The sequence below is a fragment of the Pavona decussata genome, unplaced genomic scaffold (assembly GCF_977016875.1).
Source record: "Pavona decussata unplaced genomic scaffold, jaPavDecu1.1 SCAFFOLD_213, whole genome shotgun sequence".
Lineage (NCBI taxonomy): Eukaryota > Metazoa > Cnidaria > Anthozoa > Scleractinia > Agariciidae > Pavona > Pavona decussata.
In genome coordinates, this window is record NW_028145618.1 from 1,031,990 (window position 1) to 1,048,598 (window position 16,609).

The 16,609-nt window shown below is 36.9% G+C and overlaps 1 protein-coding gene across 1 annotated transcript; it reads left to right on the plus strand.

Moving 5' to 3' along the window:
* The first annotated feature begins 76 nt into the window (after positions 1-76).
* LOC146460473 (RING finger and CHY zinc finger domain-containing protein 1-like) lies at positions 77-16,416 on the plus strand. The gene is made up of 10 exons (XM_085088150.1): positions 77-222; positions 2,933-3,052; positions 8,856-8,974; positions 10,406-10,484; positions 11,543-11,587; positions 12,121-12,179; positions 12,495-12,524; positions 14,406-14,526; positions 15,671-15,694; positions 15,953-16,416. Exons 1-10 carry the CDS (start codon positions 178-180, stop codon positions 16,238-16,240), a joined length of 930 nt encoding a protein of 309 aa, XP_084944276.1. The 5' UTR covers positions 77-177; the 3' UTR covers positions 16,241-16,416.
* Positions 16,417-16,609: the final 193 nt, after the last annotated feature.

A 16,609-nucleotide genomic window follows, 5' to 3' on the forward strand; every position in this document is an offset into this window, starting at 1 on the left:
CCTCCAGCGGCTAAGAGGACCAGGCGGCTCTGGGGACGAGAATGCTTTATAATAAGGATGTAGCCTCGTTCTGATGTCTCAGTACCAGCTTTTTCCGCGCCTCCGCCATATTTGAAGTACGACGAAGCGATCAGACTTGAGAATTTGTAAACAGTTTAATTACCTTTTTCTACAGCGATGTCATCTAGTTGTGGACACTATATTAGACGTTGCTCTTTGTTGGTGAGTAACTACATGTTCCTATTATCGGTTGAATGCGATGTCATACTGTTTCGAGAACTGTTCTATGGGAAACCACGGCGACCATGATCAATTTGTTATAGACTATTGAAAATATCGATGGATGAACATGTAAGTCTTATATAATTTCCTGCAATATTAGTACAATGCACATCACATATGGTTTGCTTCAAGCTAGAGGAAGACGAATAAAAAACAGAACATCTCAGGTTAATCTACAATGACGTAATTTTGATGATCGATCCCTTGTACATGTAATTAACAATAAGCTTAATCCTTTTCAACTTTATTTTTCCCTGAGCTTGGATTTGGGTGCTTTTAGTGAACTCTTCACTAATGAACTGCAACTAAGAATAATTTATATATTTTTTTCCGAAATCTTATGTTTCAAAAACTTGCCAATGCACGCTAAAGAAGCTTACATATCCATAGTCTGAAAGGGGTGTCGAATGGTCCCTTAAAATTTTCTAGTGCTTGCAAAATTGGCCTTTGCTCGATTTGCTCGCAAAAATTAAACAAGTGCTCCCTTGCTCATGCTCGCAAAATTTTCGCAACTGCTCGCATTCTCATAGTTTCGTAAATCATGTTTTGTAGGTTTTTTGGTACAGCAATAAATGTCTCTGCATGCATGGTAGTGAACTCCTTTGAATCTGGCTGTCAAGTTCAGTTAAACATGCCTTAACCAGGATCGCATAAAGCTGTAAAAGTGTACGTATTGTGGAGGTGTCACTCAGACTATTGGGCGCATTCTAATAAAAATAACGCCCTAGCTTTGCTGCTAGCAGAAAAAGGGTATCGCAACATTGTAACGCTTGATGCGTTTCTGTATTTATGTTCAATTGGATAAAGCCAAAATAGCAACTTGAGCAAGATTGAAAGCTTCCTACAATGTTATTAGGGAACTTAAGCACCGGACGTTTTTGGGGCGACGGCGACGTCTACAAACGAGCCAGCCTGGGTAAGAGGGCGCCGTCGTTCCCGCCAAAATCCAAACTTAAGCAAAGAGGTGTTTTTGCGACGGCAACCCTTTCGAAAACTTCCTCGAAAGCTTGAGAAAACCTCTGTGAAAAATGTCTTTTCGTGAAACAAGAGAGATGCTGTCCGGCTAACATATGATGGTAAAATAATTTCTGATGAAGAATTCTTGGTCGTGTGGGAGAGCTGCCGTTCCAAGAACCCAGAATTTCCAAACAGTTCGTATGATCTTGAAGACATCAACGAAGCCGAATGTTTGGCAGAGTTCAGAGTGGATTATCGATCTTGTTCAATCCTTCCTGGATTGACTCCCAGATTTTGCCACAGTCTGCAGGACTGCCTTTCTTGAACTGAAACAATTCGCTAGCAATCATTTCACGCAACAGGAGAATGTCGTGGTTATCTGTCCGTTCCATTACAGGTTGTTTTTGGTAGCCATCTTCACGCTAGAGGCTTAAAAGTTCAATAAATGACTGTAAATACTTGACAATTGTTCGTACAAGCGCCAAAACGATAGAAGAATATTTTAAACATCGATAAGTACAAAACATTGAGGGCAAAATGATATAAAGGAACGAAAATCTTAAAGGCGAAACTCACGTTTTACACGCGACGTCAAAATAAGCAAAACAAAGTCGGCGCTGAGTCGCGACAGCTGACCATGTCGGCCGGAAACGTGGATCGGAAGTAAAATTGACTTCCGGTCGCCGTCGCCCCGTAGAAAACGTCTGGTGCCTAAGTTCCCTATTAAATGCCGACAGAAGCCGCAATTAATTTAATTCGGGGTCCAGTGTGAGCAATAACATCATTTCAACAGAACAAATGTAAACACTAAAAATTTGCTAATGCATAGCGACAACCAGTGCAACGTTGATGTATTTCTATATTTACGTTCACTTGGACAAAGCCAAAATAGCAACTTTAGCAAGGTTAAAAGCTTCTTCTGACAGATCCCGAAGATTTGACAGAAGACTCAACAGAAGCCGTCATTTGAATGTAGAAAGGAATATTTTCATGCTCAAAGCAGCAAGATTTAGATCACGTGCTAGGCAACCAAAATCATTCACATATATCAAGTTTCATTCAGCAACAACATGATCTGAGGAAAAAAAATACAGAGGTTCGTGGAAGAAAAACTGGACGCTTTTTTGTTGATTGGCAACCACGCAAAACCACCAAAAGAACGCACACGTCTGCCTTTGCATTGCTTCATGTATTGGAAGGAATCAGAGTGTGTGTAATTTACTTGCTTAATTGTTTATACATACATGTAATGCATTCCCGCAATGCAGCATGGCATCCACAAATCCTTGTAGGGTCTTGTAGTGTAGTTTGATGCCAGTACTGCTTTACAGTTACCACTATTCACTTGCGCATTTTGTTATGGTTCAAGATTGTTTTTGGTTTAAACATTTTCAAGCCGGTTTGATTTTTATTTCCCTTTGTCTCAGATTATGGTAATAAACACCACACAAAGGAAAATAACAATTAAACTGGTTTGAAAAATGTTAAACCAAAAAAAAAATTAAAACCACAACAAGTCACATCCATCTTTATTACATGTACCCACACTTTTAACAGCTGTGGCCAAGTCAGGGGTTTATGACAATACATTAAAAATTAAAGATACACGGTAATATTAAAAGCATGAGCAACAATGCACAGCAGGTGAAGACTTATTATAGTTGATGTGTGCATTTTTAAAATCTTTTGCTAGGCTCCTTGTTGTGATAAATATTACAACTGCAGGCTGTGCCACAATGACAAAGAGGATCATGAGTTGGACAGAAAGACTGTGCAGCAAATTAAATGTCTTCAATGTGACAGTTGTCAAACGGTAAGTCAGATTCCTTGGCCCAGTTGTAACGTAATGTGTTTCTGATCAATACATGTGCTGCAACGGTATGCTGATACCTATCTTTTTAACCCAGATTTAAACAGTCTTTCTTAGTCAGAAATATTATGTTTGAAATTTTACTAGTCATCAGTTTAAATAATTTGAAGTTTACCTGGTGGGTAGGAGTGGTGGTAGGTTCGGTCTTTTACCCTTTTATATACCATTTTTGAAAATGAAGGAAGCCTTTTCACATACCTTTCATAGAAGATGGTACCCGTTTCACATACGTACCATAGAAAAACTGCTGCATCTCTTTTTGTCGGGTCTTTTCAAGAGATATGTTTTTTGACAGACCTTTTAAATACCGTACTTTAATGACAGTTTTCCCTATCCTTTTTTTACATTTCAACACTCCTCAGGGCTTAAAAAAATACCATCTAATAGTTCTGCTTCACCCATATATAATCATGTAGTATCTTGGCCGAGACGAAACACTGCGTCAGACTAGCCACGGACATTTCACATTAAGTAATTGACAATTTTTCAGTTCTTTATAATTTGTATATGTTTTTTAAACATTGTTCAAAATGTATTTTAATTTCAACAAATGATATTCAATAAGACGTCTTGCTCTCAATTTTCTTTCAACATGATAGGTAAGTTTTGCGTGTCTTGAATAGCCCAATTCTGATATATTAAAATCCAGCCTGAAACAATAAACACCACTGCGAGGCTCCGGGGAATAAACCCATATAAACTAAACAATTTATTCCCAGGAGCCTCGAAGTGATGTTATTGTTTCAGGATGAATTTTAATATATTGGGCTGTTGTGTTTGTTTGATTTTGGTCTACATGTATGCATTGAAAAGTAAAGTCTGATAAAATGTGTGGTGATCTGTTGAAGTGTATGGTGACGTAGAAGTTTTTATTAGTGCTTTAGAAATCACAAGGATGTGAAAATCAGAGTTGAAGCCAACACAAGTATCATCAATTTCCTAGACATCATTTTTTATTTTTTTATTCATACATACATACATACATACATACATACATACATGCATGCTTGCATGCATGCATGCATGCATGCATGCATGCATGCATGCATACATACATACATACATACACTAAACATACATACATAAAGTACTGTGCAAAAGTAATGAGAGCGAATTTCGACAAATTTCGTCTATTGTTCTCGCGAATTTTTGATGATATGTCGGCGAAATTTTGCACGGTATTTTGCGTCGCTCAATGCGATATTTCAAAGAAAATGCAGCGAAATTATGCGAATTCTTTCAAAATTTCGAAGTAACGAACTTTCCTTGCTTTCGAAGAAATGAACTTTCGCCTCTTCGAATTTTGGAAGCAGCGAACTGTCGTTAAAAATACACTGTAGATTATAATAATTATTGCAGTACATAACTCGGAACTAAACACGCTTTCTTTATTTATTAACACCACGAAATAAGCTAGAGAGACTTAACCCGCACTCTGCTTCAGTAGAGTAACTGCCCGTTTGTTTTTAAACAAGACTAACCTTCAAGGACTGAATCGTAATTACAACAAGTGGGATTGTAAACTCCATGATCTTGATTATGCACGCAAATTTCTGGTTGAAATCTAACTTTCGATAGAAGGCCAAGCTTGCAATGTTTTGATCCGCTGTACAATGTACTTAGCTTAGCCTCGAAAATTCGCTGCACTCTTCAAAACTTCGAAAAACGCTTCGAAAAATTGAAGCATTCTTCGAAATTTTGCGAATTTTCTCGAATTGTTGTCTGAATTTTTGCTGAAATATTCGCATACAATTTCAAAATTTTGAAAGTGTCAAGACAATGGCGCTTTCGAAAATTCGTCGAAAGCTCGGCGATATTTTGTTTCGTTAAAAAAACCGCTGGTTTTCGTCGAAAAGTGACGAAATGTCTCGAAATTCATCGAAATTCGCTCTCATTACTTTTGCACAGTACTGTACATACATACATACATAGGTACTTACAAAAAATTATACAATCAATACAGTAGCTTATTCCAATGATATGCAGTACAACAGTGCTTTACAAAGAAAATCGAAAAAAAATAATGCATTACAAAGTCCACTTATCCATTAATTTTTTTAAAGTGTTGTTGTTGGTGCAAATGTGTTTTAAAATTTCTGTTTCTTACTTAATATTTACCTTAACTATAAAACTGTCTATATTCGGTAGCACTTCATCCCTTCTGCAACTCCATAAATAAACTTTCCATATGACTATAAGATAATTTAGTAAGGGGCTTTCAGAAGTAAGAATGCCAATCAGAATGTCCTTTAAGGTTAGATAAACTTGTTGTTTTCTCAAAACAAAATAGTATAATTCAACATTTTCCAGGATAAATTCGAATAAGGACAGACACAAAAAAAATCTTTGATCGTTTCTGATTCATGTTTGCAGAAAGAGCACAAATTATCTGTCCTGTAATTTCCTAGGTCAAGCATGATGTCAATTTCCTAGACATTATGCTTGACCTCAAAAGTGGCAAACACTTAATACAAAATCCATACTCAAAGGAAGGAAACATGCTATAATACATGTATGTGCACAAGAAATCCAACCACTCACTGAATTCTGAAGAACATCCCTGAATCCATAAACAATAATAATTATTATAATTGTAAATTGATATTATTTTAAGGAGGCTCACGGCAGTTTTTCTGGACTTAGGGTGGAAGTTTTGAAATTACAATCTCGCATACAAGATAAACTTCGATCTCCTTCATACTACATCATCATTTCAACATATGATCAATGTTAATTTTCTCATCGGTTTCCAAGCAACAACTATTACCATAGCAATGGAAGTGCATAGCCTCTCATTTTAAACATTGTCGATTATCTCGAAATCTACTCAGACACTTTATGACAAACCTTTAGGGATTTAAACTACTCAATCTAGACAACTTGTAGTCGAAATTACATGTAGACTTGCCCGCTCGGGATTACCCGTTGCCCGTCCGCTTGGCATCGAAAGTTAAATTCCGAGGAACAATGCAATCTTTTCTTCGATTTTCTCCTTGTTCTGGCCGAAAATGTTCACTAAAATGTTCGGTAAACCGTATCAACATTTATCTAAAGGGAAGGAAAGAGAATAGAATCATCCTGGTGTAGTGAAAATTTTGTTTCAGCTTCGTTACAATGAATGCGAGTTGAATCGGTGAGTTGCTCTGTGTGTAGAGATTAATTTTGTAAAAGTTATTGTCTCAGGTCGAGTACTAAATTGATTAGTTCTCTAGATTTGACTGTATTTAAATCATAGCATAGTGAAAGTTGCGTTAAGAGTCTAGAGCGGTTCAGAAAAGTGTTTTTCTCAAGTTCACTGAAGAAGCTCACGTTTTTAATTTAGCCGCGTCTTGCTTGTTGTAAACAACAAAATCTTATCAAAGTTTCGGCCAGTTTTTTTGGTTACCCGCTCTATTTTTCGGCTACTGTTTGCATATAATTTCAAAATGTATTGTTTCAGTCAAGAACTATTGATTGGAGGCCGAAAACTGTGTTAAAAGTGTTTATTATTTACGCCACCGGGCGATCGGCTGAAAATGCCGAGTTTGCCGGATTCTATTAAAATCTTCCCGCACTTGCGAAATTCTAAATTTTTCGTACTCAATAATTATTGTATACTCCCTTTAAGCCATTACAAAGTTAAAGCCTTAAGATAATTTGGGATTCCTTGTTTTCCATGATTACATGCTAATCCAAAAATGCACTGAAAATGAATCTTATACCGGCTGGCTATGAAGAATTTCTTTCCGAGCAGAACAGTTTCTTGGTCTGTTTTGTTTTATTTCGTTTTTGTAGTTTTAACTTGAAGATAAAAGCCATATAATAAATCCTTTATTGACCAAGCTTGTTCGGTCAAGATGGCTGGATATTGGCCAAGTTCTTTTTTTGCGTTTTTAGTCTCGGTCCATAAAAACGCAAAAAAAGAACTTGGCCAATACTCAGCCATCTTGACCTCACGCTTGGTCAATAACGCATATTTATTAATTAAGTGGTGCCTTTATTTCTGCAACCTTAATTTCTGCTATTTTTGCCCCAAATTCCCGATACTCTCCAGAAAGGTAAAAGCATTATTTTATCAGGCTGGAGATCAGTCGGTATCGTGGACACTGTGAAGAACACTCAAAGTTACCAGATTCCTTTGCTTAACCCCTACCTTTAGGGACAATTCCACCAATATTTTATTTTTTGGATTTTTACACTTGGTGTTAAAAAAAATTCTTCCTGTTGTCTTAAGGTGATTCCCCTGTTTTGCACTGCGCACCTCTTCTGGGCATAACAGTTGACCCTTCTTTTTCGTTTAAGTAATTTCTCACTGGCCATTTGTATGAAGACACTACACATGCAAACGCAAATAAATTTAATGAACGCACTTTCTACAGTACCTGTGATCGTGGAGCTGCCTTTTTTATACTCAACCCAGTCTTCTCTCGTTCATAAGGAATTTTAAACAGGATTTTCGCGCTTTGAGGATCAATAGTTGGACAACGAGCACGGTGACCCCCACTTTTTAATGCATGAATTTAAATTACACAATGTTATCTGCAATAAGTTTTAAATATTTTGATTTTAAGGCTGTAAAGAACAAGTCTTTAGATAGTGCTGGGTGTGTACGTATGAAGAGAATTTTTGATTTTTTTACATAATGAATAACTCTTGTAAAACTAAGATGGTTTAAAATGTATTTCAGGGTCTTCATTGTTGAACTTCTCTAATAACTCAATCCAAGAAGTGCCTTTTTCAGAAATTTTAGTGCCCCTTTCTGCTTACTAGAGTTATAAGTTATGAGAACCTCGTCGGTCGCAAAGTTGCTGTAAAGGCCATCCATGTTGTGCAAAAACGAGCCCGGTGACCCTTATTTTTTCTTGCATTTTTTTAATATACGTAACATGATTACCAACTGGATGAAGTTTGAGAAATTTTTTAATACTTGCTCTTTTAAGGGGGAATCACCTTAACAAATTCTGACTAAGTCTTGTTAATTTCCCTCAGTTTGAACTTTTAGAACTTCTTTTGTGCTAATTTCCTTTATTGGGAAGTAATTTTTCTTTCAATTCTTGTTAATTTAACTCCCGTTTATTTTGAATCATGATACTTAATTATAAACACAATCATTAATTTCCTATAATACTTGGTAACATAAATAAATGCAAATTGACATTATTTTAAACTGTACATAATCTTACTACAGTGTATGCAAATAATTATTTTAGATATTATAAAGGCACTCTTGTTTGATGGAAAAAGCACTATTATTATAAATTTATCATTATTATTGAATATACTGTATTGACAACATTATAAACTAAGCTAATTTTGTTATGAAAAGATAATGTATTGATTGTATCACATATACATAAAACTAACAAAACAGGAAAATGGAATTGGGATTCAACTGGTATCCTCAGGAGGAAAGCATGAGGTGTCTGGCCAAGGAACATCTGTGTTATTATATACAGAGCCTAGAAACCTTAGTGTCACAGAGTTGGGCAGACAAATGGGGGTGGAATTGAAAAAAAGGAAATAAAACAAAAGGGAACAAACAAACAAATACACTGTACATTAAACACTCACCAGACAGTTCTTGGCATTGTTATTTTTGCATTTACATGTATGAACCTTGGTTTGCACATTCTAGGAATAAAGATCCTATGGAAATGACTTCTAGATAAACCTAGAAGTTGGCTTGCTTCTAAAGGCAACCTTTTTAATACTACATGCAGTAAAGTTTGTGTACATTATGGAAACTGCTTGGTTAATTGCCTTTTAGGTGGCTTCTCACTGTAAAGATTGTGGTATAAAGTTTGGACGGTATTTTTGTGAGATCTGTCGATTATTTGATGACCATGAAAGAGGACAGTTTCATTGCCAGGGTTGTGGAATTTGCAGGTGCAGTGAAAATGTTTTTTGTTTTAAATATTATTTGGATAAGCTGCCCACACAGGGCACATGGAGCTTAAGAATTTGGTGTGCAGATGTCTTTGGTGCTACAAGCATTTTCAAAATGGTTGAGATATTCTGACCAAAAAATCATAATTTATCCTGAAAAATACTCTCTTTAAAAGCTTAATGTGAAAAATACAAACCATTTCTGCCTTCCTCCCCCCCTCCCCACCCCCGTCACTTTTTCTTTTTCAGTGTTGCGACCTGTTTGTTTGAAAGTCCATTGGAAATGTCCTCAACATTGATAAGTGATGGTGGTGGAGGGGGGGGGGGGGGGGAGATGAAAAAGAGGCTCCTAGCACTAAATGCAGATGGAATTTGCATGCTTTCATCTTAGTAATTTCAATTAGGAGTTTGCCAAGCTGAAATCTCACACAGACTTTTGAGAAAGATTTAAATGGGTGTTATACTGTACCTGTTTTCTACATGTACATCTTATACTCAATGTGAGCTCAAGATTAGGAAGGATGAACAACACTGAGATCTACACTGTATGGAGGACAGCAGTATTCGGAGGCTAGCCTAAAGTTTTGGGAGATTGAAGTTTGCTGTTCATAGCCACAGGAATACTCAAGAGTGTGTACATTACTTTCTGTTTTGGCAACTGACATATGACAGAAGGGGTAATGGTAGGCCTGTTGGAACTTACACAACCTGTACATGGCAAAACTGAAATGTCAAATGCAGGACAGGAAATTTTGGAGGATTGACCTGGTTGATTGTAATGAATTATTAATAAATTCTGAAAAGGATTTTGACTGGGTTTTTCAGGATCTCGTTAACTTAGCGTGCATTCTTTTGGAACAATCCTGGCTATTGTCATTCTGGTTCAGGAATAACAATACACAGAATACCAGTTGCCAATGAACACAATTCTGTCTATTCTATTTAGACAAAAACACCTCCCCAAAAGAACACAATTCCTTCTATTCTGAAAAAACTGTACTCTGTCAATTCTGGTATCAAGGAGAGAATGAATACAGTTCTGACTGTCAATTCTGAAAAAGGTGTAGGTCCTAAAAGAACAATTAACACCATCTGTTCTATAAGAACTGGAAGAGTTGGAATGTAGCCAAGGCAGCGGCACGAACAGGGAGTGTTGGTCAGAGAATGTGTCGGCCTTATGTGCCTACTGGCGTGCGGAGAATTGATAATGATGATGATTCTGTTAGAACAGTCCCCAAAAGAATGCATCATTATGTTGAGAGATGATTTTGATGGGTCCACAGGGTTGTAACAAGATTTTGAGTAGTCCACAAAAACTACCTGTTTCTCAACAGAAGCCAAAGACTGATAGAAGGTTTAGTACTGGTCCCATTATCAAATTACTAGGATATTGTAAGGATCTTTTACTATTTTAGTTTTTTTTATCTGTAGGGTTGGTGGAGAGGAGAACTTCTTTCACTGCAGTAGGTGTGACATGTGCTTAGGAATTCAGTTGAAGGATTCACACAAGGTGAGTTACAGATCTGAACACTGTATAATTAAAAAAAATGACATAAAAGCTGCATTACATGTATATTAGCATGTGGCTGGTTCGTTATGGATCATTAGCTAAATGATGGCAGGATTCTTGAGGCTATCTTAGGATATTGTGTGTCAAGTGAGAATCAACTGAATAATTACTAGTAATAATCAAAGATTAGGGAGTGTGTTCGATGATCTCAATCCCATGCTCTCTCTTCTTTGCCAAGTTGGTGATGATGTCATCTGCCCTTGCAAAATCTGTAGGGGATACCAGATACACGTCCCAAGATCCAGTCAATAATAATTATTCATGCATGTACTGTATCAGCATTGTCCCAAACAATCTCGACTTCGATCTGTATTAGGAGTGCGTTCTTAAGGTGATTCCGCTGAAAAAGAAGGCATATTTAAAATTGTCTAAGACTTGGTCCAGTTCATGACTATGTTATGAGCATTACAAAAATGCAATAAAAAATGGGGGTCACCGTGCTCGTTTTTGTGCAACCTGGATGGCTATCATAGTAAATAGATGACCCATGAGGTTTATATTAGGAACGCTAGTAATCAGAAAAGGGAACTATCATTTCTAGAAAAATTAATTTCTTTCATTAAAATATTGAAGCAGTTCAACCAAATTTACTTTAATCTTACACAACAAACTATTTTTTCATTGAACTGGAATTAAGATTGCACGTAAGTAGCACTACCTAAATACATGCTTTTTAAAGCATTCAAAGAAAACTATCTTAAAGTAGAGTATTAAACTTTTCTTTAAATTGCGATATACTGTATAGTGGTCAACCGTATGACATTTAAATTGATGCATTAAAAAATGGGGGTCACCGTGCTCGTTTAGAAGAAAAGGACCATTTATTTTCCTGCCGAGCTTAACCTCAAGGAAATCCCGTAATGTTCTGCGTGCCCGCGCTAAATGACGCGAAAAATTATGCGCAGCAAGGATGCGCAATGCAATTCAATGGAATCACCTTAAGTTACATCAAATGCAGTAACAAAAACATTAACTGTTGCAATAAATTTTTTCTCCAGTGCATTGAAAAGAGCTCACGTTCAGCTTGTCCAATATGTTATGAGGTAAAAGCTATGTGTACATGTAATATCTCAAGTCAGTATTAATATTAAATGCAGTTTTGCTGGAACTATAGGATGCAGTCTCATCAGTGATGACAAAAATTATACCCCTAGTACAATATTATTTGGTGAATTAATGGTTGTTTTCCTAATTGGCCTTGGCTGCTTGGTGAGTGCATGTCAGAAGGCATATACAATTTAACCCCAGTAACTGGCTGCTGATTGCTGGCCAGTGATGTTTATCAGTCACAAAATTTGTTAATAAAAACAGTCAAATTGGATAATAATAAGTTGAAGTTCCTGATACTTCTTTTACATCTCACTGGCAATATTTGTTAACATTCAAGTGTCATGCTTGTCAGAGATTCTCATTGAGATAGGAGGAATTATGCAATCATGAAATGTTCTGACTATAAGAAAGGATATTGCTTGGACACAAACCAGTTATTTCTCTGCCAATTTTTTTTAAACCAAGGTTGCAAGAGAATAAAAAATTCAAAGTGAATTAAGCCATATGTATTTTTCGTTTGTCGCAGGATATTCATACATCTAGAATACCATCACATGTCCCTCCTTGTGGCCACTTGCTACACAGGTATGTCAGACTGAGTTTCTTTATTGGACTTCTGATCCATTTCATCATGTCTCTGATTCTTTTTATGTAGTGGTTGGTAATGTTTATAAAATTTCATGGCTAAAATAGTTTTCTTAGAGTATCATTTACATTGTAACTTTGGCTGGGCCTGTTTGCAAGTCAGCTGGAAACTCAGCCATAAAACCATGTCTGACACTGTGGCCTACCTCACATTTTGCCTTTACCTTTGATACTTAAGAATATGTCATCAATTTATTGCAATACTGTTTAAAGTATTGTTAAACTTAATAATTTTTTTACTATCCTCTCTTGCAGTACCTGTTTTTCAAAGTTGCTGGAGTCAGGGTAGGTTGTAGTTGATGTATTTCATTGATGAGCAAGAGCTTAAATCCGCTAAAGACACACTGCTAGTCTGTGCAGCTGGTGGAATTGTCTGTGTGTGAATATAAAGTTTTGGTGGCAGAGCCACTAAACTTCACCTTCCCCAACATCATGCCAGCTATGCAGCCTAACAGACTGGTTGAAAGGCTGGTGCATCATTGGATGAAACCACAATCCTTTGATGGTGTGCTACAACCAAGAATTGAACTTTCCGTCTTCCGGCCCATTTATATAAACAGGTGTGACAAGTGATGTGCTTGATTTGTGGGAAATAGGAAGGGTTGACAAGACCCACAATTTGTACTGGTATGAAATATTTGAAATTACCCTTTGTGTTTGTTGTTTTCGATGAATATTAATCTTTTTAATGATTATTCCTTTCCTTTCTAAGATGTAACTGGCAGCGCTCTTTTAAACCCTCTTATGATCATATATTAAACAGGAAATTCCAGTATAAAAGGGGCCTGGCCTTGCCATTCTCACCTTCAGTTGTCAATCAACCATTAGAACGTAAACAACTGACAAACAACATGAGTTTTTGTACATGTACGACCCTTGCTGATAAAATGGGCTTAATTTTTAGAATAAACCTTGTTAACCGAATCAGAAACCAAGGTCTTATATTACTGTGGTGTATTATGAAATTTTGAGACATTTTTTTTCAGCTTAAGTCACCAACTTGCTAATTGCATGACTGAATGGAGTCTAAATTTGCATTTCACACCCTCATGGGTGTGAAAGGAAGGAGGGGCTTGTCCTGTTATAGCGGAAATTATTATTTAAGCTTCTTATGTATTTTGTGGCTCTATTATCATGATTTGGAGGACTGGTGTTATGAGATCCGTAGCTTTCACCAGTTTGAATTGCTACATCTTATTATAAATTTGACCTCTTGAAGTGTCTGTTTAGTGACTGTGGGTTTTAATGCAATTTAAGGCATTTTGGCTAGGTTTTTGTCTTGGCTCGTTTTATGTGTGATTTGTAGCTTTTACAACTTCCTTTGTTGACCTTCATGTAATAATAACATGTGAATCATAGTTTGGATGGCGAACAAAGTAGTTTCATCTTGCAATGTTGTGGATATGTTGATTGTTCAGTTTCTGTCGGATTGCTGCAATACATTTATTTTAGGATCTCATTCCTTGTTGTGGCATTAACTTTGCTAGCTGTTTACTCCTTAAATTCTTGGAATGACAACACCTCTATAGGTTTGAAATTACCTCCTTGTTAGTTTTTGTTTTCCATTTGTCATTGTTTCCCTCGTTTGAACTTTAAGGGGCAGTGTCACCTATTTTATTGTCACTTTGAGTGGCCAAAAAAACATATTTGAATAAGTTGAATCTTTGAAACAATGGTTCGGTTTTGTTAACAATAACCCTTCTAGTGCACAGAAACCAGTATTAATTTATGTCTGGCTGCAGATAGCTTAGTCTCCTTCTCGGCCGTCATTTGGGCTCATTGGTGGAGGAGGGAGCACTTTGAGTGACAAGCCCAAACGATGGCTGCGAAGGAGACTACAGATGGCTAGGATGGAATTGGATTGCAACCAATTTTTTGAAGTTCAGTTCTTCTGTATTTTAGAGAATTGGTTTAAAACTGATTACAGTTCTTTCTTCCTTGACGAAGCCCCTTAATGTTTTCTTCCTGGTGTTCCAAGAGCAATTTCATGTTAGCAGAAGGTTTTTCGTTTATATTTTATCAGTTTTACCAAAGTACAGTAAAATCACAGTGACAGTACCTCTTTAACAGATACCTCGCGGCGACGCGAACACGATCCAAGACACGTGTACAAAATTCAATCAGTTAAGAAACCTAACATGTCACGGTTGAATGTCTTCTTTCCAGGGGATATGCTTGCCCAATATGTAACAGGTCAATGGTGGATATGAGTCGAGCATGGCGTATGTTGGATAATGAGATAGGTCGTACCCCAATGCCAGCAGAGTACAGTAATTTCAATGTGGTGGTAGGTTTGGTTTCATTGTCTAAGTTTACTGTGAGTGTGCAATCTGACAATAAGCCCTTCAGTCGACCAAGTATTGTAAAGAAAATTAAAGACCAATATTATTGATGAAGGGGCTGGTGGATAAATCGTGAAAAAGAGTCTGAAACCAGTAAAGGAAAATTGAGTTCGTCATTTACAACGTCGTTTGGTACACGTGCAGCGGAGATTTGCCAGGGATGTAAGACATCTCTGCTTGTGGGATTTACATGTACACAACAAATAGAGTTATGTACAACCTGATGCAAAGACTTCAGGTTAGCACTCACACAACTGAGAGTTTTACAATTGTACACTTCTAGATTATTCCAAATTGCCTAGTTTATCAGGTTACCTACGCGCAAAGTTAGTCACTAAGCAGAATCAAATTTTCCTTTAATTTTTGAAGTAAGGCCAACAAATGTTACTTGAAGGCATGATAAATAGCCTCGTTAATTGCAGCAATTAGTTCAAACTACCAAGCTACTTAACATGTGAAAACGAGTTTTTGATATGTTTTCAGCCCAAATGGTTCAAGCTTACAGCAAAATATTGCGAGGTTTTGCAACTTTCTTGAATTAAGAGCTTGACTTTGATCCATTTTAGTGTTCAATATGATAGGAAATATTTCACGACTTTTCTGATTTTTTTAATATGACATGAATTACAGCATAGGAAAAAAGAACAAAAAGTACAAATATTGCTTAATTGGTCACAAATGTGGTGTTGCAAAATATCACCCTTATGAAATTAAAGTTTACGTAAGTTCAATGTCACAAGAACACTTGAGGAAGGGGGTTCTTTTTATTTGAGCTATATTAGTTTGTCCACCCAAAGGGACAGCAGGAAACGGGTTTAGTTATTTACCTTTTTGCTATGAAAGTGGGTGTGCGTCTTGCTATGGTATACTTCATCGCCATCCTGGCTTGAAAAAAGCAAAATTTAAGGCATCAGATTTGAAATTTAGTAAGAAAAATCGCATATGAGCATGTCCGAAAAAGGGGAAGGGTTTATATAACCCTCCCGGGGAGGAAGTTTGTAGGAAAAAACGTCGTACAACAAAGCACAGTAGATTTATCCTTTAGATCGATTATCAATGAAATCAATTTCGTTGCTTTTTTGATTATAGATTCTTTGCCGTGATTGCCGAAAGGTAAGTTGTTAGTTTTTCGTTAGTGTGTAATTTGCACATAAGGTTGATCACTACAATGTAGTTTATTTTTCAATGCATTTAAAACAGTGAAGAGGAAAACTATAGTTCTACTAAACCACTATACTCAACTTTTGGTGTCTCACAACAAGCCCCACCGGAGGGGTGCTTATTTTAAACTTCAGCCATGGGAAAGGCGCTTCTGAGGGCGCTTATTTGAGGCGTTAAGATTTTAATTGTTAAAATATCATTTTGTTGTAGGAAAGCAAAGTCAGATTTCATGTTGTTGGTTTGAAGTGTGCAGAGTGTGGCTCATACAATACTAGCAGAGAAGGCGAAGAGGGTGCTCCTGCTCCACCGATACCACCAGCCGCTGATGCTCCTCAGGAAGAAGACGAATGGGAAACAGAAGAAGAAGAAGAAATAGTAGGAGGAGGTGATGCTGAGTCAGACCACCAAGCAGGGCACGATGGTGGAGTGAACTTGGCAGAAGTTCAGTTAAATCTTGATGGAGACACTGAAAATGATAATGTCCTCCCTGTAGACTAAACAGGAGTATTTTCGTAATTAGAACTGTATCAGGGTGTCATTTCTGCCTGAGCTCGAGTTTTTCTTGAATTTTAAAAGAAAGATTCGCTACAGAGAGACAAACTTGCTCCAACGCATTTATCATTTAAACAATGAACAAATAGGGCAAGAAATACAAACGCTTTTAATGAATGAGATTCTTTCGCGATTTAACATTTTTTTTATTAAGGACGGAGGGGGGGGGGGGGGGGCGATCGATTGTTCCACCTCAGCTGAAATAAAAGCCTTTGAAAAAGAACGAAACGTGCTGGGTTTCCCACAGTGTTTGCACTGAAAGAAAAGAGCAACAACCAGGCCTTCAAGGGAAAACGAGATAAAGACGCGGAGCTG